Source organism: Aureobasidium subglaciale (genome assembly GCF_000721755.1).
Source record: "Aureobasidium subglaciale EXF-2481 unplaced genomic scaffold scaffold_38, whole genome shotgun sequence".
Taxonomy (NCBI): domain Eukaryota; kingdom Fungi; phylum Ascomycota; class Dothideomycetes; order Dothideales; family Saccotheciaceae; genus Aureobasidium; species Aureobasidium subglaciale.
In genome coordinates this window covers 26,107-50,556 of record NW_013566957.1, presented here as the reverse complement: position 1 = coordinate 50,556, position 24,450 = coordinate 26,107, and the positions used below count along the sequence as shown (strand labels likewise).

The following is a 24,450-nucleotide window of genomic DNA, read 5'->3' as shown; positions in this document are numbered from 1 at the left end:
GAGATTTCGAGACGAAGTGGCCAAGTGCGAGCGCTTACTAACTGATACGAGGTACGGGTATACCGAGTCGTTGGGTACGATGAGAGACCGTCGGTGCGCGACTCGTCAAAGTCTTCATCGTCGGTATCGGCAGGCGCGGCAACATCAGTATGGAGGTTATGAAGCATACTCCGAAGTCTAAAATCGTATGCATTCTGCAGGTCAAGCTCACGAATGTGGACTCCATATTTCTATCTCGCAGACTACAGTTTGGCGAACGGCATGTCTTCCAAGCTTGCAGGCTACCTCTTCGTGTTCCTCAACACTGGCTCATTGGTTGGTCGCATCGCTGGAGGATTTCTCGCAGATCACCTCGGACAATTCAATGTCATCACTACAGCGTGTTACTGCTCTGCGATACTGCTCTTTAGCTGGCTCGCCATCACCTCCACTGGCGGCTTGATTGTCCTGGCATTACTTTTCGGAGCCTCCAGTGGCATCATCATTGCCCTTATGATGTCGACAATAGCACATATGGCCGATCATCCTAGCAAGGTAAATCTAGTCTCTGCAACATTTGATGACCGCTCGCTGACGAGTATCACAGATCGGCACGTACATCGACCAGTCGTGCTGCATTGTCGGATTTGCAGGGTCTGGCAGGTACACCCATCACTGGTGCTATCTTTGACAAAGGCACCGACTACTCGAGAGGGATCATCTTTAGTGCTGCTGTGATGATGGTCGGTGCCATCTTGACTTCGGTGGCCAGATACACTTTCGCAAAGGACAAGGTTGTCGCTTGATGTCAGTGTCTTGAGCCAGCTCATAGCTTTTGAGGGCAACTGAGATGTAGAGACGGGTTCAAGCGATTGATGCTGTGGCAGGGCGGCACGGGTCAAGGCCAGGGCGTGGGACGAGCAACCAGTCGCAGGGCTCTCCATCTAGTACTGAGGGACGCGAAACCATTGGAGAGTTGTATGCGATGACTGCTCGTTGGTACGTTTTACGTAGAAGAAATTTGGACGAGACTTCCACCCACAGCGCGAGTGTTTGTGAGTCCTTGAGGGGCGCAAGTAGATTGAAAGCGACTGTCTACTCTTGTACCAATTCCTTCAAGACTTCAGCAGCCGTGCGCTTGGGCGCATACAAGTCCAAAATCTCCTTGCTCGTGGTCTCCGCCTTGCACTTGCCTGCCCACATAGTCGTAGGTGCGTTCTTGATGGACAAGATGATGTTCTTTGACTGGTTGCTCTCCGAGGCCATGTAATCGATTCCAGACACATCCTTGAAAGCGACCTTATCCTTCTCGACCTTTGTGCCAATATGTTCCTCGACCAGCTGTACGATGTCGTTGCCGGTGATATCTTCGGGACCATTGAGAATGTATTTCTTGTTGTTGTGTGGTGTAACATCCTGCTGGGCGAGCAGGTGAGCAGCCACTCTGCCCACGTCATCAGAGTCGATAAGAGCGGTGGGTGTATCTGAGTCAACCATCATGCCTAGAGAGCCTTGCTCGCCGGTCTTTCGGTAGTTCTTGATGAAGTCGGCTGCTGACCACAAGAACATGGGAAGGAAGCCATTCGGCTGGAGGGATGTCCAGGCGAGATTTGTGAACTCCTGCGAGCCAAGTAATTGCTCAATAGCCCAATGTTGTCGGGGGTAATAGGCCAGGAAGTCAGGCTTGACATTGACGCCGGTCGTTGAGATACGAACAACGTACTTGACGTTGGCCAGTAGACAATTGACATAAAATTGACTCTCTTCTGCGAATTGGTTGGGTTCGTTGTGTGAGGCGATAAAGATGCGCTCAACATTGTGTTCTTGTAACCAGGCCGCATCGATTTCGACCCAGTTCTGCTCGGCCAGCTCAACACCAGGAAATTCTGCAAGCTTCTTGGCGGCTTCGCTGGATGACGAGCGAGTAAGGCAGAGGATGCGATGGTCGGCAAGAGAGTTTGTGTTCTTGATGAGCGAAGGAAGGGTTTCGGCCACTTTTTTGCCTGTGTTTCCCGTGGCGCCGACAATGAGGATGGTAGGAGCCATAGTTAACTGCTGCAGATCTGGAAATGATTTGGGATCAGGCGTGGGGAGAAGATGACAAAGGAGCACAAACGTGGGAGACAGTAGGGTCAGAAGCGTAAGAGAACTGCCTTTGCTGCGATACTTATATTTTGACTGCAATTCCTACCGGTCGTGTTCAACAATTTTTTGGCGTGACGTCAATGGCAGATAGAGCGATTGAGGGGTATGAAGGAGACTCGGAGGTTGACTTTCCTGATGCGGCTATGGATGAGTCTGAAGCCGAGTCGGGTCCCCGGATTGTCGGATAGCTGCACTCCCGGCCGGCCCGCTGGGTCTTGAGAACAGATAAACCTCCGCAATACCCACGACAATTCAGAACTTGAAGCAGTTCCGAACCTGCATCAGGACTGCATATCTGGAAATGCTGCGGCGAGTCGCAAGTAGCAGCGATAGTCAGTGCCGTTGAACGGGGATTCAAGCTCGAAGCTAGCTGCCACGATGTCGAACTGTTGTTGCTCGTAAAACTTGTCGTTCATGCGCTGCGAGGCTCCAATGGTCGATGCATATGTGTTGGCAGCATTCTCTACGTCCCAAGTCGGCAGCCAGTCCACTCCAACCGTCTGGTCCAACGAAAAGCGGTGGGTGCATCTACGACGAGCGTCACGCCAGGATAATCTTGCTCGCCGGCCCCTGCGAAAGTTGTTACATCGTCGTATCTGGACAACGCGGTAGGTCTGATGTCGTGGAAGTTCTTCTACAGTCTTTGGTACTGTGCATACTAGCCAATTGCTAGATATACAGAAGAGCCGACGAGATCCGATTGCCCTGGGGAGAACTTCGGGACAAGACCAAAAGGACTTCGACAACTCAAGGAATACCAGGTCATCAGCAAACTCTCGAATTGACGTCGATAACTTCGTGATCAAACAAGCTTGAGAAGGCTTCCTACTCATACGAGGTTGTTGCCATTATTGAAATGTTTCGGATGTATTGCCGTGCTGAGCGGGCTCGTGATCCCGTAATCGTGGACAAGGTTGTTCCTGCCGAAACTCAATAGTGACGCAACAGGGCTCATGGAGTGATTTTGTGTGGGGAGCATCTATTTTTATCGTTCACTGAGAGTCTATCTCACGAGACCCGCCATACTAAGCGGTCATTATGCTCTTGTTGCCACACAATCAGGATACGAGAAGGAAACGATGATATTTCCAGGTGCGCGACTTTGCTTCCGGGGCTACCGAGGTTGCAGCTTCGCATCATCGAGTAAGACATTGTCACACGCGGAGCAAGCAACGTCTGATGATCTGCACAAAGACTCCAAGTTCAAGTACGGAAATAGCAAAAGTTTGTAGACTAGGTTATTTTTGTCTCGTGGCAGTAAGGACTCAGTGCGATATATAAGAGGTTTTATACTTGCTCCTACTTCACCATCCAACACAATTCACTCTTCTCATCTCATCATCTCATCTGTCATCAACACTACTTCCCAAACCATTCAGCCATCTTCAGACAAAGCAAAACAGCCAATATGCTTTCCACTACCTTCACCATTGCTAGCGTCTTTGCTCTTGCATCCACCACCCTTGCTGGTACCGCAGGCATCAAGAACAACTGCGGTCAGGACGTCTTCCTTACTATCACTCATTCCGACCAAAGCCACTCTCAAATGAGCATCGCTGCCAACGGCGGCTACTTCAGCGAGCAGATCAATGGACAGGGAAACAGCTACGGCCTGACCAAGAACTCGGATTACTACTCTGCCAACACCCCTAAGTTGATCTGGGGTGCTTCAGACAGCGCCGGTACCATTTACTACTCTCTTAACACCGTCAATGGCAACCCTTTCGATGGACAGAGCGTCAGTCTCTCCGGTAACCAGCCTGGTTGTGCTACCATCACTTCACCTGACGGTTCGACCAAGGCTTGCACCGACAAAGCCGATTTCTACCTGCAGGTCTGCTAGATGGAGTTGTGTCGGAAAGAATGTCAGGAGATGGGAATCTGTATGATGAGCTTGGGACCTCGCGTGGAAGTACTGCGTGTCCGTTAATGTAATCAATTTCTTCAATTTATCTTCTTAGTGCCGTACAAGTACTTTGTCTGTTTTGCAACGCGATAGCCGTCGCTAGTCATTCTGCGGTGATTCGATCATAGCGTAAATCGACGACCATTAGACTTGAAAAGTAGAAAAGGCTGATTCGCTCACACAGTTGTCGATTCAGTTCCAAGCATACTTCAGAAGGTGTCCTACGTGTGTCTTGACCATGCGTACCGCAGTCACACTTTCTGCGGCGGCTTTCTCTGGAAGCGGTCGCCACGTTGTTCAGGCCAGTTGACCAGTTCCACTAACACGGCCATTCGGCATACTCGGAATTGTTACATCGAGAACGGTCGCATGAATTGTTCTTGAAGGCATGTCGCGATGGGTGGGTGACGTCACTTCGGGCTCTGACCAACATCGCCGAAACTTCTACCGGCAATCTCCTAATCACCCCGCCATGAGTCACTGGCAGCAATAAAGGCTGTGTTAATGTTTGCACGCATATATCGTAGACCTTGCAATCAGAGTAACAAACGCATGCGGATGAATGCTGAGTGATCAATTGCTTCGAACAAGTGTTGGGCTGGTGACATTCCCTGGCACACGAAAATTACTGGCGACAGCTCGACTGATAATGATTGGCAAACAAGGTACTTGTCCATCGTCGTATCAGATCTGATGTGATGGTGGACTAATGAACTTGAGAAGGAATATCAAGTGCGACATGGCAAGATCGATCGGTCGCCATGGAAGGCACACTGAACATGCGCGATCTCGGTGGGCTTCCCACGAATGACGGTCGTCACACTATCAAGAACCGTCTCTTTCGAAGTGCAGACCTCGCTCAACTCACCAGAAACGATGTACAGACACTGGAGCGGCTTGGTATAAGAACAGTCGTAGACTTGCGTGGTCCAAAAGAAGCTCTCGATCATCCCGACAACGTACCTGCAGGCACCACAATCGTCTCGAGTCCGATTATTGGAAGCAACACTGGTGACGAAATCAACGACACGACCATTCGGAATCTTGTTCTCGGGGCGGGACTTCCAGAAACAATGCTGGATGTCGCACAAGTGAGCCTACATGGACCTTACTACCGTATGCTGTTTCTTGTCAACAGTTATGGTACAGAAAGTCATACATCACGATTGACAAATTACCGTCCCTTCTTTCGCACCCTCATCGATCTGACGCCGGACGAAACCATCTTAGTACATTGCACTGGAGGACGCGACCGCACTGGCGTTGGTGTAGCACTATTGCTCAAAGCCCTTGGAGTCTCTTCGCAAGAGATCGAAGCCGATTTTGTCGCCTCAAACCATGCTCTCCAGCCCGATCGCGAAAATTCAGACTCCACAACTTTCCTCCAATTCCAATCTGCGAATGTATTTCTCCAACCACCAACAAACAGATACTATCAACAGGTTTCTAAGGAACTCGGGGCTTCCCCAGAATCCATCAGAAATGCCGTGAAATTGAAGGTGGACCTACTCAGACGCATGTTCACGTCCATAGATGCTCGATTTGGTTCCTTCTCCAATTTTCTTGTGAGTCAGCTGGGGGTCGGCCCGGAGGAACTGGATATTCTCAAAGGCAAACTCCTGACTTGACAAGGAGGTTCAGACGAGGTTTTCGATTCCTTGCGACTGACTTCGATGGCGCATCATACTATGAGATCTGTTAGAACGATGAACTTGATTGAGTATTTCGGGAGGTGATGCATGTAGTGATGTATAAAAGAAATGCTTCAGGTGTTTCGAGGATTTGAGAAGAAGCGCTTTGACCATGTCAGTCGCGATTGACGCGTATTCTCGTGTGCAAAATTCGATGTACAACGGGTCAGCGGGGTGGCCCCGACACACAATTTCATAGCAATTTCTATCTAATTACCCTTCCTACTACCTCAATTGAAGCTATATAATCAGCTGTATAGGCTTGTTAGAGGCGTAGCAGTTCAGGTCGTCGACGAGCAGATTTATACCGGATTCTAGCCTTATTTTAGCGTACTAGTACCCTCTTAACATACTCTCGCGATTATAAGGCTCGAAGACGAAGATAAGGACTTCGTCGAAGCTATATTTCGCGATAACTATACTATCGCAACTATATAGGAGGTGTTTCCTTATACCCCTCGCTCGTCGCTTAACCTACTTAGATATAACTTTAAATGCTTTAGCTCCGTAAGGAAGCCTGATTCTACTTATAAACTAAGAGGTCGCCCTCGTAAAATTACACCTCTAATGCGCGAGTAGCTTATCGAGCTACTCTCCTTTAGGAACGACCTCTAGTAAAAGGAGTTAACCTTTAAGCTCTAGTGTTAATTTAATATAGAAGTCGATAGATCGACCGTTAGTCGCCTCCTTATAGAAGAGGCCTTAACTAGTAAGGTTACTAGTCGGATTACTAAACGACGGGACGCTATATAATAGGGTTTATATTAAGAGACCCTTACTAACTTACTGCGCGAGGGTATTAACTTAGGTACTATCGACGATCTAGCCGAAATGCTGCTCTATTTAGACGAGTCTGCAGCTAGCGAGAAGGTACTATTTAGAAGGCGTGCCTAGTCTTAAATCGGTTAGCTAGCATTTATTAGATTAGAGCTATCGACGAAGACTCGCTATTTAGTACTTCCGGCATTAGATATTAATAGTTATCTGCCCGGATCGACATTAGTCGTCGAGGGAGCTATTACGTAGATTATATTCGAGCACTAGCTAGAAATAGCTATATTACCTCGTTACGAGCCGTTTCCTAGTAGACGAAGTGTCGTTATTATAGATAATTGCTCTACCTATCACTCTAAGAGGGTATATATTAAGAGGGTAGCAGAATCGGTTAAAATCTAATATTAGTATAGATTCGGGACATATACGAGTAGGCCGGTGTATACCTCTTATATCTGCTACCTTATTCGCTACACCTTAATCTAATCGAGCAGTCGTTCTACCTCTTAAAGCATTAGTTACGTTAGTATAGGGACCTCGCGCCGAGGTAATCGGATTATACGAACCTTAGAGTAGAGTATAAGTTAGCTTAGATTAAGCACTTAGAGTAAGCTACTTACGCCGCATTAGATAGGGAGGATATACGAGCACTATTTAGACATAGTTTAGTGCCTTATTAGAGCTTACCGTCGCTAGTATCTAACTAATGCTCGTCGTTAAGAAGGTTATCGTCGAAATTACTATCATCGCTCGAGGAACTATCGCTTAAGATTTCTTAAGCCCCGGAGGAGATAATTCTTAGTATAGTACTACTAGAAATTAGCTGCCGGGGAGCTACTAGTTAACTATCCTTATATGCCGAAATAAATTTTAATAGATAATTATATATTAGTATACGTAGACCGGTTTAAGGTATAACCCTCTCTAATTAACCTTTAGTGGCCTTAAATAGTATGGCTAAAGTCTAGAAGTTAGCATTAAGCGCTACTATCGCTCTATTAAGACCTATTTGCTATACCTTCGGACGAGTACTTTAAATAGAGGCCTTATATAAGGTCTAGAAGGCTAACTAGCCGGCGCCGTTATCGAGGTTAACTAGTATAGGACTAGTCGACTTCGCGTAAGGAGGTTAAGGGGTCTCGACCTCTTAAGACTACGCGGAAGGGTACGATCTAACGTAAAAGACCTAGGAGACTAATAGTAAGGCTTAAAGTAGGACCCCTTTACCCTTCTTCTTCTCTACTTACTAACGATCGTACTAAGTATTAAGTCTCTTATCGTCGCGCTTAATTAGCTTTATAATCGACCTTAGAGGGTTCTTAACGCTACTACCCTTACGGACGATTACCTCGTACTATCTAGTAGCGACGGAGTAAGTAATCTTGCGGTAGCGGCTCTTATATATAAAGTAAGTAATACTATATCGTAGTTTAACCTTACATTAGATAGGGTTAGGATAAACCTAGTAGGACCTTACCTCGTTCTAGAAGATGCCTCTAGTCTCTTAATAATTAGCGCTTACTTACTCGGAGCGCTCGTTTCGACGACCCTTACGTAAGCTTAAGGAAGGTGTCTTTTACTTAGGAATAGGCTCCGGAGTAAGAGGTCTCCGACCTTTAATAGTCTATATAGAATTAATAGTAATATAGATATCCTTTATATTAATCAAATAGTTAAGGCGAATAAGCTCTATAACTTACTACTAGTATAAGGGATTAAGTCGTTAAAGGGTAATAGAGCTCGTTTCCTTTAGTCTACGAAACGGAGTAGAAGTAATAATAGCTCGAATACTATAAGGTATATACCCTTTAATCTTATTATTACGACAAAAGCGTATAATAGGCTTATCTATATACTAGATAACTTCTGTCTACCCTATATTAGTATCGCGTATAAGGGTATCATTGTTAGATAAAGTTCGAAGTATCTATATAGTATAGAAATGTAGCTTATACTTTATAGGCGTTAGCAGAGGGGTTACTACCCTCTAAATGGTCGATTTTAATGTAGATCGCGTCGACGGCTTCTTCTCTTTACCTTTATGTCGCTTATCCTATAATTTAGTACTAATTAAAGAGGTAGTAGTTAGTCTTATAGGGGTAGAGGGCTAGAAGGTAGATTTTAAAGCGCACGGCTTTATAGGAGGCTTCGCTTGCGCCGGAGTCCGTATAGTAATACCTTTTATAGTATTTAATACCCTTATTCTTCCTAACGTGTTCGTAGCATCTAAAAGTGCTTTCCTGCTTTTTCTAGGAATAACTAAAGTTAGTTATAGTTATTAGGTAGCGATCTTACGTTTTTTAGTGTCCCTTAGCTTCGTCGGAAGCGCGTCTACTTACGCCTCTACTAGTCTTTTAGGAGGTACACTACGCGTAGATCGACGTAGATTTTTAGTAGATTAATCTATAGTACTATCCTCCTAGTGTACGCGCTTTGCCCTACGATTAGAGCGTAGTGTTACGTAGGTAGAGCGTAGTAGCGAAGATAAGGGAGATTCGTCGTTAGGCTTAGAAACTTCTCCTGTCGCGGCGGCAGCGATATTAGAGGTATCGGATTAATTTAAACCGTTTAGAAGAGTGTGCGCAGCACCGGATGAAGACATTATAGTACTTAGATTGACTTAATTCGATGTGGTTATAGTGTAGTATAATTAAAAGTCATGTAAACAACCCTCTCGGAGGTGTGGCTGGCCAACGCTCGAGCGCGTTGTACATCGAATTTTGCACACGAGAATATGTTTTCTTGGCCGAGTTTCGAATTGTTGCCCCTTGTTTCGCCACAAGAGTCTCCGAAGGACCCAGTCCTGTAAGGCTCGTCCAGTCTACTGGTGTTCGCCATGGACGAGGAAAGACGGGTAGTTGAGCCTCAGAGACCAGCCTTGCAAACCGCTCTCACCTTGGTCGTTCACCCACCGGAGTGCCCGCGCAATTTGCTGCGGGGTTCGGTGATCTCGTCTGTGGCTCCGACAGTTGTAGCAACATCCACGAGAATACCATGTTGCGGCAAATTCGGCTTCCAAGTCGTCTTGCGATCTGCGACTGACCCGCCGGAGCTTGGAGTCGCGTCACTCTGTCTACTCCGGTAGGTCGCGCATACATCATATGCTCATTGCCTCAAAAAGAAACTCCCAGCACTCTTCATCCATATCCTAGTCCACCTGCTTGCTTTGCCACGTTCGTCATTTGTCGTCGCAATGGCGTACCCTCAAATCACCTTCATCCACACCACTATTACGCCTAACACCTTACTGGGCCAGCGACGACAAGCAGCCTCAGCCAATACACTGCAGTACCAGCTCGATGTCCTCAAGAAGACTGGTCGTTATGATGCTTTCAAGCTGGAATGGCACCCAATATACGACCGTACTCCCGAGGTCTGGCCTATCCCTGACCATCTCTTCTGGGATTCTGATGTTGCAAAGTGGATCGAGGGTGCATGCTACTTTTTGCAGCAGCAAGCAATGCCAGAGATTTCCCAAGCTGTTGATGAACTGGTAAGCATGATTCGAAGCGCTCAGCAGTCAGATGGTTACCTCAACATACACTACACTGTTGTGGAGCCAGGGAAGCGCTTCACGAACCTCAAGGATATGCATGAACTCTACAACTGCGGTCATCTGATCGAAGCGGCCTTGGCACATAAAGCTCTCTATGGAAATGACCAGTTACTGAGTACAATATGCTCATACGTGGACCTTCTATGCAACACGTTTGGTCCTGGACCGGGACAGACTCATGGCTATCCTGGCCATCCTGAGATTGAACTTGCTCTTCTCCGCCTCTACGAGCAGACTCAGGTCGAACGCTACCTTTCGCTGGCACGATATTTTATCACCGAAAGAGGTAATCTGACTGGCTGTGATGGAAGACACTACTTCGATGTCGAGGCCGAACGGCGTGGAGCAGATCCAAACATGAAACCTGCTTTCTATCCTGAACCTCGCTCTCTGTGGTATCATCAAGCGCATGCGTCAATCGCTGAGCAGCAAACTATCGAAGGCCATTCGGTCCGTGCCATGTACCTCTTGACGAGCGTTGCCGATCTCTTTCGTCTCGAGGAGGGTCACTCTGATCTGGAAGCCGCGACATACAGGTTATGGAATAACATGGTGAATCAGAAGATGTACTCGACTGGCGGTATCGGTGCCATCAAGCAATGGGAAGGATTTGGCCTCGATTATTTCTTGCCACAAGGTACGGCAGAGGGAGGCTGTTACTCAGAAACATGTGCTGCAATCGGTGTCATGATGCTGGCCCAGAGATTACTGCAGACCGACCTTGATGGTAGATTTACTGATATTATGGAACTCTGCTTGTACAATGCCGTTCTGACTGCCATGTCGATTGATGGTAAGAAGTTTACATATGTCAATCAGCTTGCTTCAAGCGTCAAGGACTTGTCGGAACGCGATGATTGGTTCACTGTTGCGTGTTGTCCGGTATGTTTGACCGTCTATCCTTGTGAAACAAGCTGACAAGCTGCGTACAACAGCCAAACATGTTACGACTGTTGGGAACGATCGGAGGATATATTTGGAGCTTTGACACGGATAGCGACAACAGAACTGCCCAGATCGACGTGCATCTTTACGTGGGCGCCAAGCTTGTCTTTGATTGCGGTCAGAGCCAAGTCATACTTGAGCAAGAGACAAATTGGCCGCTTTCTGGAGATGTGAGATTCAAGCTGCATTCGGAGACCATTGATGTGGCCATTCGCCTAAGGATACCCGGCTGGGCCAAGTCATGGAAGGTATAAAAGCCTGGTACACGGCCTTGGTATAACCACGCTGACTCTACTCAGATCACGCCCCAACTACCAGGTGCCGACTTGAACAAGGGATACGTCACGATCACTTCCCACTGGCTCAAGCAAAATCCCGATTTCACTCTTTCCGTCGCTTTTGAGCCTCGGATATTATTCTCTCATCCCCTTTCGAACACAAATACTGTCACCATTGCGAGAGGTCCCGTTGTATATTGCGTGGAGGACATCGACAACGATTGGGTGCAGGACCACTTCGCAGTAAGTCGTCCAAATCGGGTAATTCGTCTGTCCTGACTGACGAGTACACAGAGCGTATTGTTGAGTCCCGCTTGCGAGATAGCTGAGAAGCACATCCAAGGTTCGGACATGGGAGATTCGTATGTCGCCTTGACTGTCACAAAAGGCGCTTCGCTTTTAGATGCCAGCGCCAGGGAGGCAACGCCGTTCTTGAGCGAGGATGGTCTTATGGCTGGCAAAGCACTACAAGATCTCACCTTTGTTCCTTACTACTTCCGCGCGAACAGAGGTGGCAGGGGACAAATGCGTGTAGGGCTCAAGAAGGCTACCTGATCACAGGCTGCGGTATTTGTCCGTCAACAAGACACAAACCCCAATCGCGTGTGGCGCTGATGGTCCGTCTGATTGATCATGTGTATACCATGGTAAAGATACTCTACAATTGACTACACTCCCCGCGAACCCGCCTTCTTGTGTCATTACAGAGCCATCTCTCAATCTGTCAAGTTCGATTAATCTCGTATCGAATTGAGCTGGCCCTGGCCGTTGCGCCACCTCGGCAAATCGAAAAGTCGAACCAGACTTCCGGAGGGGTCATCGTGCTCTTTCCAGATCCCGTGCCCTTCCCCGCTTCCAGCTTTCCAGAGGGATGTGCAATTTTGTCTACCCCTCGCAACCCGAACACTTCGTTTTTGTCCCCCTTCGGAGTGACCATCGAAGTCCGGACACATGCCTGACGTAGTCACCGCAGGCAAATCCTTGTCCTGTCAGATATGCAACAAGAGCTTCGGACGTTCTGAGCATCTCAAACGCCACGTCTTGACTCACACGCGCTCTCGGGAGCATCAGTGCCGAGTGTGTCGCAAATCCTTCTTCCGCAAGTGAGTCTTGTGGTCCTCAGATCGAATAAGCATATGCTCATTCCAAGACAGAGACGCTCTGTCCCGGCATGAGTACACCCATCGGACTTCAGGACCGAATCTTCTGCGACGCGGTGGTAGGGCTTGTATTCCTTGCGCCTCCTCAAAGACTCGGTGTTCGGGGGACGTTCCGTGTGTTAGATGTCAGCAGCGGTCCTTGCAATGCGTACATCCTGTAGCGTCTCTCAATCAGGATGACAGTGCTATGGACAGCGAGGATACCATCCAGATAGACCGGGGCACGCCCTGCTCGACTTTCGGTATGAATCGCTGGCTCCAAATTCGTGAACAGTGCTGACCCTCCAAACTAGCACCTCCAATCAGTGACGATGCATCGCAACCTTTCGCAGGCGATCATCTCAATCAAGCGCCGCAGTCACTGGACCAGATTTCCGATCATCAAGTCTCGTTGCTTCCGACAGATCAAATGCTGTTCCCTGTGCCAAGCCTGTCTGCAATGCATATAACAACAATGCCTTACGAACAACCGACACATATCCCACTGGCTGCCACAGGTCATTACCATGACTCTTCAAGAGTCGATTTACATCCATTTGTGCCTATCAACTACGCAACAGTCAACTGGCTTGGATTCGAAGATGCGAACGAAGTATCGGGGTTGCCAGATGGACAATGGCCGTACCCTGATTGTCTCTTCGAGTTCGACATAACAGGTAATGATAGTCACAATTTCTCACAGATATCGCAAGTGCCTACTGCTCTGCGGACTGCAGAGTATGCAACGAATCATCCCTCGGCTCAACTTGGTCAGGTACCATTGACTCTGTGCGGAGTCGCCACTGGAAGTACAATTAGCACGGACGAAGCAAGTGCGACTCCTGGCGAGTTCTATGCCGATGGCGGTACTGCTCGACTACCAAGGATGCGTAAGAGAAGAGCGATGTCTATTTACACAACTCACGAGCACACCAAGGAATCTTTCTCCTTGGCTCTCCCGTCAGATTTCTCTTTTTCCGCTGCAAATCAGAAGTGGATCGAAGCTCAAGCTCAAGCTGATCTGGAGAATTACTTTTCCATGCTTTGTGCATCAAGTATAATCCCTTTCGCACCATTCGAGAGCGCCGTCTTCCCCACGAAAGAATTGCTCGGTCATCTATGTACGCTCTTCGTGGACCACTGCGGTCAAATTCTTCCGTTTCTCCATTTCCCGACTTGGAGGCTGCGAAAGCAACATCCCTTGCTCGTCTTGGCTATGGCAGCAATGGGGAGCCACTATCTGAAGGATATGAACGCCACCAGGTTCGTACCCTCAATGTACGAATTTACACGACGGGTTCTTTTCTTTGCTGCTGAGTCACCGGGTTTGTTTGGTATCGATAGCAGGACATACCATCAGGTTATCCTATTGTATGTTGTTGGGGCAGCGTATTGTGGAGATGATTCGCTCAAAGAACATGCTATTAGCCTTCGCTCCAAGCTCGCATCCTTGTTTTTCATCTCTCACGTGGACAGCAAAGACACGGATCAAGCAACGATCGATCCCACGAATCATGACTGGTGTCGTTGGGTAGACCGTGAATGTTCCCTCCGCCTGAGATACTGCACATGGCTCGTCGATTATCTTTTATCGTGCCAATTTCAGGTCAGACCATGTCTCTCACTCAGCGACGCAAAGATGCCCTTGCCTGCCGAAGAGGATATGTGGATCGCTGCTAATACCTCAGAGTGGTCGCAACTTGCAATCGGCAAAGAGCTACTACCAGAGCTTGTCGTTTGCGTGGACGAGTTGTACATGTCAAAGTTGTTAAGAGCACATGTTGGGGAATTCGCGCGTATATTGCTTATCTATGGACTCCATCGCCGTCTCGCCGAAGTCGAATTATACTACGCACAAAGATTATCTCATTGGACACCGGGTACATTCGATCGACCAGGGGGTACGACCCTACCAAGTCTGCCTATCTGGCCTCCAGCGCTGCCCATCTTCAAGCAATGGCAGAATCTCACCTGCGATAGTTTGGATGTCCTCCACTGGGCGGCTAACGCGACCATTGGGAAAGCTAGTGGCTTTGAACATACAACAGTCTTGCATCTGCACCTTGCGCGAGTCCTACTGCTGACCCCAATTAGAGAGATTGTCGACCTTGCTCGATATCTTGCGGGTGAGAGAAGCTTGAAGTCTGAGGCCGAGATCATGACGGATCGCCAAGTCGTACATAAATGGGCTGTACAGCACCAGTATAAGGCACGACTGGCAGCCATTCATGCCGGTGTACTGTTCTGGCATGTCAGAAGATTCTCGGCGAACGCTTTCTATGAGCCAACCGCCGTCGCTCACGCGACACTCGTGCTCTGGGCCTTCAGCGCTTTCTCTTCCAAGTCAGCAAGGTCTCTTGATAATTCAAGGAACGAGCTTGTACAATCGACACCCGTGCCCAATGACATGCACGCGAGTCACGACAGCTCGGACAGCGAAAGTTCCTCCGACACCATTATTTTGCTCGACCGCCCAGCCGACGATGAAATCGTACAAGAGTTCGTGATGAACGGTCCTCGTATGCGGGCCAACATGACTGGGGTAGGCGATTTGTACGGCGAGAAGGGTCCGGAGCGCGTGCTCAGAGAAGGCTCGAAGATTCTCCAGACATTGGACAATTGGCGAGTTCGTGAGTCGTGGGCCAAATTACTAGATAAACTAATTGGTGTGTGTAAACGTGAAAGGAGGAAGGCTAGAGAGGTCTCTGGGCGTGGTCGTGTGGCAAGGAATGTTCCAAGCACCAGATCTGAGGGTGAAAACTAGCAATGAAATCGTGCTGTCGCCCAACATAAAGTGCTTTGGTTATCATCAAATGATCTCTGGGGTCAATCTTCCGAAGAGGTCGTAGATGTTCTGGACCACAAATTGCCGGCGAGATCAGATCGAACTTGCTGGAACATCCTTCTCCGAAGGGATCCCGGAGGGGTATGTCAGATCGAGACTGGACGCCCCAAAATCAGGATGTACGTTCCGATGCGGGGAAGCAGCAACACGAACCACTTTGCAACGGCGAACCGCTCATCCTACTACAAACCCGACATGAGGGTTGTGCCACGTTCTCATTCCCACGCACACCACATGAAGCCTTCCGGGGGGTTGATCAGCCTTGCGCTATAAGAACATACGAGTAGTATCTGGGGAAAGAATCACCACCAGCACCAGCACCATCGTCTCATCAACTTGAAGCTTATCGCAGTCATGGCTACCCACGGAAGCGTTACTCACGAACCTGCAAATTTCGTCTCTACCAATATGGACACCTCGCAATTCCAAGCGTTGCTCTCCCAGGCGCAAGCCAGTGCCGACGCCGACTCACGACTGACTGTCATGCAAGCCCTCAAGAAGCACAAGAAAGCGGTATTCTGGGCCATGATTTTGTCAACAAGTCTGATTATGGAAGGCTACGACTTGGTCATCGTGAGTTGGATTTGGGCTGTAATCCTGACCGCGGATGACCGCTGACGAGTTTCGACAGATCAACTCTTTCTATGGTCAACCACAGTTTCAGCGAAGGTTTGGGGAGCAAGTCGGCCCTGACAAATGGGCCATCTCAGCTGCATGGCAATCTGGCCTGTCAAACTCAGCTGTGGTCGGTCAGCTGATCGGTCTTGTACTGAACTCGGACTTCCAAGACCGCTTTGGATCTCGGAAGACCATGATGTTTTTCATGGTGTGGCTGATTGGAGCCATCTTCATTCCATTTTTTGCTCCTTCTCTGCCAGTCCTTGCTGTCGGCGAAGCTCTTTGCGGTATACCTTGGGGCGTCTTCCAGGTTTGTGGTTCCGCTTATGTATCATTCGTGATCTGGACTGACTGGCTGTCATGCAGACACTCTCAACTTCTTACGCTTCCGAAGTCGTCCCCACCGTGCTGCGACCCTACGTAACTGCATACGTCTGTATGTGCTGGGGCGCAGGTATTTTACTGTCGTCAGGTGTCGCTCGTGCCTGCATCACTCTCACCGGAGACATCGCTTGGCGTCTGCCCTTCGCATTGCAGTGGACTTGGCCCGTACCTCTTTTCATTCTGGCATACTTTGCTCCTGAATCTCCTTGGAACGCCGTTCGACGACAGAAACTTGAAGTTGCTAGAAAGAGTCTCGAGCGTCTCATCGGCCAAGGTCCTGATCATGCTCACGAGGTGGACTGTAGTCTTGCTTATATCATATACACCAACGACCAAGAACAAGCTGAGACAGAAGGGGCCAGACTGACTGATTGTTTCCGAGGAACTAATCTTCGTCGAACTGAGATTGTGAGACCGGTGTTCCAATCATTTGCTGTCATACCCCTGCTGATACGTTTTTAGAACTGTGTTGTTTGGGCCGCTCAGATCCTTTGCGGCAACGCCATTCTGGGATACAGTGTTGTCTTTCTGGAAGCTGCCGGGTTCAGTCCCGTTGCGGCACTCGACCTCAATATCGGTCTTTCCGCTTGCTACATCATTGGTGGTATGATCTGCTGGCTCTTGTTCCCTCGCTTCGGAAGAGCAACGATCTACATGAGTGGTCTGACCTTTATGTTCTTCTGTCTTGTTGCAATTGGCGGCCTTGGCTTCACCACCAGCAAGCACGCAGAACTGGCCATCGGTATTCTTCTCATCATATCCACTCTGGCCAACATGATCACGATTGGTCCAGTATGCTACCCAATTGTGGCTGAAACGCCTTCGGGAAGACTTCGTTACAAGACAATCACGATCGGAAGATTCGTGTATAATCTGACCGGTATCTTCTCGAACAGTGTCACCCCTCGCATGATTTCAGCAAGTGGTATGTGGCACACGCTGTTTTGACAAGGAACAACTGTATGAGCTAACTCTATCGCTTCCAGCATGGAATTGGGGCGCGAAAGCAGGCTTCTTCTACGCCGGCACCAACTTGCTATGCAATGTTTGGTGCTGGTTCCGCCTGCCAGAAACAAAGGATCGTAGCTTTGGTGAAATCGACCTATTATTCGAACACAAGGTCCCTGCCAGGAAATTCAGAACTACAGAAGCCGATCGTGAGTATTATCTGTTGTACTCAAGCCTTTTGAGCAGTATGTACTGATTCGTGTTCACGCAGAATTTGCGACCAGCCAGATGATCCTCGAGATCAAGGAGAAGGAGGCAGCTGTCCACGTGGAGAGCGTATAAGGAGTAAGGGTGCTGTTGCTTAAATCTATGATTGGTAGCGATGGCAAACGCGCTTGGTGACCTAGTCTGCACAAATTCATGCGCTGCTCGACTCTGTACCTTGGTAGCCAAATCAATGACATTATCTCTATTCTCATACATGCTTCCATGTTGTAATGATAATCATAGGCGTGATGATGGCGGATGGTTGCATTTTCCCGACCCGCTCAGAGTCTGAAGCTTGATTCAGCAGGGCCCTGTCACAAGTCCAGGCACAGCTCGAAATCTACACGAACAACACTTCGGATCGGAATATCCTTTGCCTCAGCGTTCGGTGCGAGTGTTGCTCCGCACTGAGCTGCGAAACGCCCGGAAAATTTTGGTAGTGCAAATGTTGACTAAACATCGTCGTTCGAGATTGATGACTCAACAGTGATTTCCAAGCAAACACTCGTGCGACTGAGTGGTCAGTCCACTATAAGAGCGCGATGGAACACGATAGAGAATCATCAACAACATCAGTCTACAAACTCCATCACACACACTAAACACGTCCTCAAGATGTCAGATTCTCTTGTCTTCATCACTGGCGCGACCGGCTTCATCGGCGCTCAGGTTGCTCAATCCACACTCGAAGGCGGCCACAATGTCAGACTGAGCGTGAGACGCGAATCACAAATCGGAAAGCTCCGTCGCATCTTCGACAAATTTGCCGAAAAAGTCGACTATGTTGTCGTGCCTGACTATACAATTGCAAGCGCATTCGATACGGCTCTCAAGGACGTTACTCACGTTATTCACGTGGCCTCTCCACTTGCAAATCCTGGGGAAGATCTCATGACCCCTGCTGTCAAGGGTACCACATCAGTCTTGGAATCGGCCTATAATGTACCTTCTATCAAGAAGGTCGTCATCACCGCGTCAGTGGCTTCGTTGATTCCTCTTGGTGGTAGTTACGATGGTGTCGTCGTCAGAGGTATGTATCACAGATATCGTGGTTGATCAGAAATTGATAGCTGACCATCTTCAGAGGACATCGAAAAGGAAAAGCTCCGATTTGATGAATCGATTGTCCCGACCCTCGAGCCTATGGGTCAATACCAAGCAAGCAAGATTGCATCGTATCTGGCCACTCTGGACTTCATCGAGGCCAAGAAGCCTCATTTTGATATTGTCACAATCCATCCTGTGTTCGTTTTTGGAAACAACATACTCCAGACAAGCGCCGAAGAACTTGCTGGAACTAATGGTATGCTTTTCGGCTCTCTATACGCCGAGAAGCCGATGTTCGCCCCGTACCGTGGTGTGCACGTCCTGGATGTTGCAGAAGCTCATGTCAGGGCTCTGGGCTTGCCTCAGGCACCAATCTCATCGTTCTTGTTGACCGGAAAGGACAGGTCTTGGGAAGATGTACTCAAATTTGTGAACATCGAGTTCAGTAATGCGGGAGTCAAAGTCGAAGCTACTGCTGGCGAGAAGTGGAATGTCGATACCACTCTTGCAGAGAAGGCGCTGGGCTTCGAGAAATGGAGGGAGATGGAAGAACAGGTTAGAGATGTTATGGTACAGCAGCTCAAGCTGCGCAGTACGTGATACGAGAGATAATATGTAAGAACTAGATAGGGAATTCCCGCCTCTAACTGAGAGTGCATATACTAAATGTGCCCAATGTAAATATTAAGGGAGAAGAAGCAGAACTGCGATTTGTCTGCTCGAGTAATCAGACTGGAAACTAGCCACATCAGCACCAATTCAGAATGATGCTCTCGTCCAATGCTTCAGTAAGCATAGGCCAATTCTGTGTAAGTTCCGCCGGCTCTGTTCTTCTTGTTGGTACGCACAAGCCAAATCTTCATTCCCCAGGCGCAAGCGACAGTACCCACAGCAAATGCGGTGTTGGCTGACATGGCAGTCAGGTAGCGCGGTCCATCACTCTTGGGGTACAGGTAGGGCGTATAGATATACGAAGCATTAGCGACCACATTGACAATCGACAACGAGATACCCTTCTTCTCCGTAGTCTGACCGAGTGTCGCAGAAACCCAACCGAGGATAACGGAGTTCACCGCATAAGCACCGGATGCGAATAAGAAGCAGGAGACGTATCGAGCAGCGGTATTGAGGGTGACGCAGGAGATGATGAAGCCGATGGCAGCGACACCCATGGAGAGTGTGATGTGCCAGGTTCGCTCGTTCATCTTACCAGATGTTAGACCGACGACAATACCGGCAATACCGGAGACGAGGTAAGGAGGGCAAGTCAAGATCAAAGTCAGCGTACGGTCGAAGCCAAGACTACCGACGACGGTGGGGAAGAAGTTATTGAAGCCACAGGCGCTGAGATGGAGATTCTGCATCAAGCAGAACAGGTAGAGACGGGGATCACGAATGGCTTGCATAAAACCAGCTCGTGCTCCGCGGTTCTCCTCCATACCAACTGTGTCACGCTGAATACGCTCGTGGGCCAATGCTCGCTCTTCGGGAGTCAGCCAAGTAGTCTTCAGGGGGTGGTTGGGCAAGAGAAAAATGGCGACTATGGCGACACCAAAAGTCACAGATCCTTCTATTAGGCTGTCAGTATGATGTCCTGGTCAATCCTCTCTCGGAAATGCTTACCAATGATGAAGAGCCATCGCCAGCCAGAGATGCCGTGAACTCCACTCAGAGTATTGAACGTACCAACCGCGATCAGACCAGACACCGAGGTGGCGATGATATTCCCAGAGTATAGAATAGCAAGACGTGTGGCAAGTTCCTTGCGAGTGTAGAACAAAGATAGCATGTAGAGGGCTCCAGGGTAGTAAGGAGCCTCGGCAATTCCAAGGAAGAATCGGACAAGGACAAGACCTTTATAGTCGTGGACCAAAGCTGTACAGGCTGAGACCACTGCCCAAATCATCATGCACGCTCCCATATAAGTCGAGGGAGGAACCTTGCCAGTGGACATGATCATGTTGGATGGAATCTGCATCAAGAGGTACCTAGGAGGCGTGTCAAATCAATGCCAAAGAAAGATCAATGATCGTCGGACACATACCCAACGAACAGGATACTGATACATGTATTGTATTGATTGCCTTGAAGTCCGATATCGTCTTCAAGACCATCCAATCTGGCTTGAGCAATTGTGTTTCTGTCAAGATAGTTGAGGAAATACATAGCCCACAGGGTAGGCATAATGCGAATGTCCAGCTTTCTGACGAGAGCAAGCTCGGCCGGATCACTTTTATTGGTAGCCCCAGAGTAGTCCAGCTCCTGCTGTAAACCATCTGCTTTCATCGTATCGATTTGTTCAACGTGAGCTGCATCGTAAGACTTCTTTAGGTCGGCCATCGTGATGAGAATAGAAAGCAGGAGGAGGCGAAGATGGGTGTTGGGATCGAATGTCCTGTGGAGTAGAGTAGTAGATGGATTGATGAGCAAAGGAGATCCTGGAGAGCAATATATACCCTCGAAGAAGGCATCTTGTGTCGGCGACCCCGCCCTCCGCACCTCCAGACCTCTCCACGAATCGATACAAAGCATGGAGTCTGCCAAGTCTGCCGAGACCGATGCTGGGTCATAAATTGGGATAGCGAACGATACATATTGCTTGGCTCAGCTGGTTGTGTGTCAGGGCTAGGTCTCGGACAAAGGATCTTCCACATAGAGAAAGTACTTCATGTCCGGGAGGACCATACTGGACAAGCATATATCCGACGGAGGCGATGGAGCAAATCAAGAGCCGATTGCCTCTTGTTCATGTTGTCGTTCTGTTGGGTACGCTAACGTAGTAGAATCGATAGTGTCTTGACCGCTGTCAAAACCCTGGTCTATAGGACGATGGATTTGGGTCCAGAGTTTTCAGCACTGCAGAGACCACATCAAACTGGATATGTCTGAGGATAAGACCCGACGGGGTGTATTTGACTGCTCTCTAAGATACTGCCTCGATACTTTGCACGATCCGCTGCCTATCTAACAGGACTCTGATTTGAGTCTTGATCTTAATCTCGCAACGATCCTGTTGACCATCTTCAAATTTCGGGAAGAAACCGTCCCTGAGATGCTCGAGATACATCTCATAAGCTGGCATGTAACCTCTGACGAATGCATAAACTTGCTCTTTGGTCATTCCGCAACCTGTTTTGTCCCACAAGGCCTGCTCTTGTTGCCACCTCCACTCGTAAACATTCACCAGATCGTTTGTATCGATATGGACAAGCGCTTGAAACTGCTGGGGCCCGGTGAACGCCTCACAGTAGCCACGAAGGCTCTCGTTCACTCGTTCGAGATGACAGAGAGCATGGTCTGCAAGCGTTGATGTCGACATTTGTGCATTGACGTCTTGCTTGGATTGTCGTTCTTGTGCGTACTGATGTTTCTCCCTCAGTTGCGGTAACGACAATGGCGAGAAGCCGAGACACCAGCCTTCGAAAACAATTACGTCGACTGAACCAGTCACAGACTTCCAGGTATGGAGTGGCGCACGGTCGCCTGCCCCTGCGTAGCGACTCTTGTCAAATGAAGGAATGCACAGCTCTTCGCCATCTTCAGCAGTTCGTATCGCGTCAAAGAAGCCTTGAGAAAGCTGTATATCATGCGTACCGGGCTGACCTCGAGTCTGCAACAGTTTGTTGTCTGAGTCCCGTTCTCGCACCCCCAAGAGGTCATCGTGCGTCTTGTACAAATCATCCAGCGATATAGCGACGGAATTCAGCTTGTGTCTATCGCGCAGAAGATGCACGATGCCCTCAGCCCAAGTTGATTTACCACTTCCTTGGAGTCCAGTCAGACCGAGTACGAATGGTTGTTGCCTGAGCCCTTCAAAGTTGCATTGCCTCCTATGGTCCTCGATACCAGGCATGATCAAAGACAGTGTACGATCAATGCCGTCTTGGAGATTCATGACGGCGGTCAAATGCTGGATTCCCCTGTCTGTGACCCGGGGGTAAGGATGAGCTTGCTTTTTTGATACATGCTTGAGCGAGGACTGCCACATCTTTGGTGGCTGGTCAGGGCTTGCAATTGAGCCCGACCCGGAAGAACGTTGTTACGGCTGGCGAAGATAGCGGACGGAGGAAGAAAGTTCGGATTCTGATCTGCCTGCCAGCGAGCTCCGCATTTACCCCGGAGTATATTGTGCCGTGCGTCTTTCTTCGGAGTTTGTAAGACGCAGGACGAAGACTTCTCCGTAAAGCATCGTGTTCGCATGTGAGAGTATGAGGGGCTTAGAGTTCGACTTAGCAGTGTCTAGACAACGCACGAGCACAATCGCACAAGTAGAGCAAACACAAGACAATGGATCGAACGCCCATGTATACTTCGTCGTACGGTACTTGCGAGCTGAAACTCGTGTGTTGCCGGTTTTCTCCTCATCGATAGTCAAGGTCAATTAGGGGTATGGAAAAAAAGAGACTAAAGTGTCGGACTAAGTACGTAAAGAAACCAATCGGCGTCATCTCACAAAACAAGCAGCTGCATCTTCATTGGCCATCATGCCCAGCATGTCTAGTAGTCTGCAAGAATAAGCCCACTCATTGTCGTACCAAGCAATGATCTTGAAGAACTAGCACAGGCATTAGATAGAACATGAGATCAAGAGTCATTTTCGCACCACTTACTTTCGAGTTGAGCTCAACAGACGCTTTGCTGTCGATAATGGCGCTACTATCATGTCCGAGGAGGTCGCAGCTGACGACCTCGTCTTCGGAGACGCAAAGAACACCAGAGAGATAAGTCTCACTGGCGTGTCTCAAGGCTCTAAGGATCTCAGGCAAACTTGTTTCTACGTCTGTGTTGATCGTTAGGTCTACCATTGACACGTTGGCGCTGTAGCGTCATTTCAGCAAGTCTGGTAACCATACAACTGGGGCCCAACTCACACTGGTACTCTGATAGAAGTGCCGGACAGCTTGCCCTTGAGCTGGGGAAGCACAATCTTGATGGCTTGGGCAGCACCTGTGGTGGTCGGAATAATGTTGCCCATGACCGAACGGCCAGCTCGTTTGTTCTTCTTGCTATAACCATCCAAGACATGCTGAGACTGTGTAGACGCATGAACTGTAGTCATGAACCCTTGCTGAATGCCAAAGTTGTCGTCAAGGACCTTTGCGATTGGCGCAAGGCAGTTGGTCGTACAGCTGGCACACGAGAAGACACTGAGATCCCTGTACAGATTATACTCATGCGAGTTGACCTTGTACACAAAAGTAGGCGCATCTGGACTCGGAGCGGACACCAACACCTTACGAGCTTTGCCTTTGGTGATATGGGTCGAGGCTAGCTCAGTAGTCTTGAATTTACCGGTGCACTCTGCCACATAATCGACTCCAGACGCGGCCCAATCGAGCTTTTGTAGATCGCGTTCGGAGTGCAAGATGATTTCCCGACCGTTCATGGCGAGGTTGCCGTTTGGCAGGGCATTCAATTGAGCTTCGGAGCCTAGCAACTTGGCCAGTGTCCCATGTGTGGAATCGAATTGAATGAGATAAATCAGATCTTCGATGGTCGAGCAAGTGTGATTGATAGCCACGACCACAACGTCAGAGCGAAGCAGCGATGCTCGGAACACGTTGCGACCTGATGAGTGTGAGCTTTAGCCATGCCTTGATCCTTGACTAGCTTGGATTACCTACCAATCCTGCCGAAGCCGTTGATACCGATGCGGCATGGCGCCGTAGAAGAGGAATCAGATGTAGTTGAAGACATTGTTGTGAGTCCAGGCGGTCCCTTGGAGTCGCTTTGTGCTGGCTGAGGGACCAAAATGTGCTGTCATATTGGGTAGCGTGCCTGATATGAGCAGTGATATGTGTGTAGCCGGACGAAGAAAGTACCGGGTGGTCCAAGATGAAGTCCCCGCTACGGAATGAGAATTGGCGAGAGAACGGCGGATCAAACGGCTACGAAGCCGGCTCACAGGTCAGTGCGTACCGAGGGCTG

General features: G+C 48.9%; 11 protein-coding genes across 11 annotated transcripts; 7 read left to right on the top strand and 4 right to left on the bottom strand.

Moving 5' to 3' along the window:
• Positions 1-213: 213 nt before the first annotated feature.
• On the top strand, positions 214-785 carry AUEXF2481DRAFT_33753 (uncharacterized protein; the record flags this gene model as incomplete). The annotated part of the gene is made up of 2 exons (XM_013483684.1): positions 214-534; positions 633-785. 2 exons carry the CDS (start codon positions 214-216, stop codon positions 783-785), a joined length of 474 nt encoding a protein of 157 aa, XP_013339138.1.
• A 289-nt stretch (positions 786-1,074) lies between these two features.
• Positions 1,075-2,025, bottom strand: AUEXF2481DRAFT_92769 (uncharacterized protein; the record flags this gene model as incomplete). Its single annotated transcript, XM_013483721.1, has 1 exon — positions 1,075-2,025. The coding sequence occupies one exon, from the start codon at positions 2,023-2,025 to the stop codon at positions 1,075-1,077; it is 951 nt and encodes a 316-aa protein (XP_013339175.1).
• A 1,186-nt stretch (positions 2,026-3,211) lies between these two features.
• Positions 3,212-4,307, top strand: AUEXF2481DRAFT_532864 (uncharacterized protein). Its single transcript, XM_013483720.1, has one exon. The coding sequence runs from the start codon at positions 3,533-3,535 to the stop codon at positions 3,965-3,967; it is 435 nt and encodes a 144-aa protein (XP_013339174.1). The 5' UTR covers positions 3,212-3,532; the 3' UTR covers positions 3,968-4,307.
• Positions 4,096-6,108, top strand: AUEXF2481DRAFT_92767 (uncharacterized protein). Its single transcript, XM_013483719.1, has 3 exons — positions 4,096-4,159; positions 4,215-4,695; positions 4,754-6,108. The coding sequence occupies exons 2-3, from the start codon at positions 4,593-4,595 to the stop codon at positions 5,656-5,658; spliced, it is 1,008 nt and encodes a 335-aa protein (XP_013339173.1). The 5' UTR covers positions 4,096-4,159; positions 4,215-4,592; the 3' UTR covers positions 5,659-6,108.
• A 3,173-nt stretch (positions 6,109-9,281) lies between these two features.
• AUEXF2481DRAFT_92766 (glycoside hydrolase family 127 protein) lies at positions 9,282-11,964 on the top strand. Its single transcript, XM_013483718.1, has 4 exons — positions 9,282-10,933; positions 10,987-11,244; positions 11,296-11,517; positions 11,569-11,964. Exons 1-4 carry the CDS (start codon positions 9,689-9,691, stop codon positions 11,827-11,829), a joined length of 1,986 nt encoding a protein of 661 aa, XP_013339172.1. The 5' UTR covers positions 9,282-9,688; the 3' UTR covers positions 11,830-11,964.
• A 63-nt stretch (positions 11,965-12,027) lies between these two features.
• AUEXF2481DRAFT_532782 (uncharacterized protein) lies at positions 12,028-15,395 on the top strand. Its single transcript, XM_013483717.1, has 3 exons — positions 12,028-12,377; positions 12,429-12,676; positions 12,728-15,395. The coding sequence occupies exons 1-3, from the start codon at positions 12,226-12,228 to the stop codon at positions 15,175-15,177; spliced, it is 2,850 nt and encodes a 949-aa protein (XP_013339171.1). The 5' UTR covers positions 12,028-12,225; the 3' UTR covers positions 15,178-15,395.
• Positions 15,396-15,666: 271 nt separating this feature from the next.
• On the top strand, positions 15,667-17,550 carry AUEXF2481DRAFT_48613 (uncharacterized protein; the record flags this gene model as incomplete). Its single annotated transcript, XM_013483702.1, has 6 exons — positions 15,667-15,831; positions 15,890-16,186; positions 16,243-16,668; positions 16,723-17,185; positions 17,247-17,417; positions 17,480-17,550. 6 exons carry the CDS (start codon positions 15,667-15,669, stop codon positions 17,548-17,550), a joined length of 1,593 nt encoding a protein of 530 aa, XP_013339156.1.
• Positions 17,551-17,954: 404 nt separating this feature from the next.
• On the top strand, positions 17,955-19,224 carry AUEXF2481DRAFT_113256 (uncharacterized protein). The gene is made up of 2 exons (XM_013483716.1): positions 17,955-18,505; positions 18,560-19,224. The coding sequence occupies exons 1-2, from the start codon at positions 18,091-18,093 to the stop codon at positions 19,120-19,122; spliced, it is 978 nt and encodes a 325-aa protein (XP_013339170.1). The 5' UTR covers positions 17,955-18,090; the 3' UTR covers positions 19,123-19,224.
• Positions 19,225-19,307: 83 nt separating this feature from the next.
• On the bottom strand, positions 19,308-20,808 carry AUEXF2481DRAFT_48612 (uncharacterized protein; the record flags this gene model as incomplete). Its single annotated transcript, XM_013483701.1, has 3 exons — positions 19,308-20,092; positions 20,146-20,510; positions 20,567-20,808. 3 exons carry the CDS (start codon positions 20,806-20,808, stop codon positions 19,308-19,310), a joined length of 1,392 nt encoding a protein of 463 aa, XP_013339155.1.
• A 637-nt stretch (positions 20,809-21,445) lies between these two features.
• On the bottom strand, positions 21,446-22,417 carry AUEXF2481DRAFT_9220 (uncharacterized protein; the record flags this gene model as incomplete). The annotated part of the gene is made up of 1 exon (XM_013483675.1): positions 21,446-22,417. One exon carries the CDS (start codon positions 22,415-22,417, stop codon positions 21,446-21,448), a length of 972 nt encoding a protein of 323 aa, XP_013339129.1.
• Positions 22,418-22,882: 465 nt separating this feature from the next.
• Positions 22,883-24,276, bottom strand: AUEXF2481DRAFT_102770 (uncharacterized protein). The gene is made up of 4 exons (XM_013483715.1): positions 24,147-24,276; positions 23,394-24,090; positions 23,133-23,340; positions 22,883-23,077 (listed from the first exon to the last, which is right to left on the bottom strand). The coding sequence occupies exons 1-4, from the start codon at positions 24,217-24,219 to the stop codon at positions 22,967-22,969; spliced, it is 1,089 nt and encodes a 362-aa protein (XP_013339169.1). The 5' UTR covers positions 24,220-24,276; the 3' UTR covers positions 22,883-22,966.
• Between the last annotated feature and the right edge of the window lie 174 nt (positions 24,277-24,450).

Coding starts and splice junctions, on each gene's coding strand:
- AUEXF2481DRAFT_532864 (XM_013483720.1), top strand. CDS start 3,533: ATGCTTTCCACTACCTTCACCATTGCTAGCGTCTTTGCTCTTGCATCC.
- AUEXF2481DRAFT_113256 (XM_013483716.1), top strand. CDS start 18,091: ATGTCAGATTCTCTTGTCTTCATCACTGGCGCGACCGGCTTCATCGGC. Junction 18,506..18,559: donor CGATGGTGTCGTCGTCAGAG/GTATGTATCACA, acceptor GACCATCTTCAG/AGGACATCGAAAAGGAAAAG.
- AUEXF2481DRAFT_102770 (XM_013483715.1), bottom strand. CDS start 24,219: ATGTCTTCAACTACATCTGATTCCTCTTCTACGGCGCCATGCCGCATC. Junction 24,091..24,146: donor CAACGGCTTCGGCAGGATTG/GTAGGTAATCCA, acceptor CACACTCATCAG/GTCGCAACGTGTTCCGAGCA. Junction 23,078..23,132: donor CTGTTGAGCTCAACTCGAAA/GTAAGTGGTGCG, acceptor TGCCTGTGCTAG/TTCTTCAAGATCATTGCTTG.
- AUEXF2481DRAFT_92767 (XM_013483719.1), top strand. CDS start 4,593: ATGCTGAGTGATCAATTGCTTCGAACAAGTGTTGGGCTGGTGACATTC. Junction 4,696..4,753: donor GATAATGATTGGCAAACAAG/GTACTTGTCCAT, acceptor GAACTTGAGAAG/GAATATCAAGTGCGACATGG.
- AUEXF2481DRAFT_532782 (XM_013483717.1), top strand. CDS start 12,226: ATGCCTGACGTAGTCACCGCAGGCAAATCCTTGTCCTGTCAGATATGC. Junction 12,378..12,428: donor CGCAAATCCTTCTTCCGCAA/GTGAGTCTTGTG, acceptor ATTCCAAGACAG/AGACGCTCTGTCCCGGCATG. Junction 12,677..12,727: donor CACGCCCTGCTCGACTTTCG/GTATGAATCGCT, acceptor CCTCCAAACTAG/CACCTCCAATCAGTGACGAT.
- AUEXF2481DRAFT_92766 (XM_013483718.1), top strand. CDS start 9,689: ATGGCGTACCCTCAAATCACCTTCATCCACACCACTATTACGCCTAAC. Junction 10,934..10,986: donor TCACTGTTGCGTGTTGTCCG/GTATGTTTGACC, acceptor TGCGTACAACAG/CCAAACATGTTACGACTGTT. Junction 11,245..11,295: donor GCTGGGCCAAGTCATGGAAG/GTATAAAAGCCT, acceptor GACTCTACTCAG/ATCACGCCCCAACTACCAGG.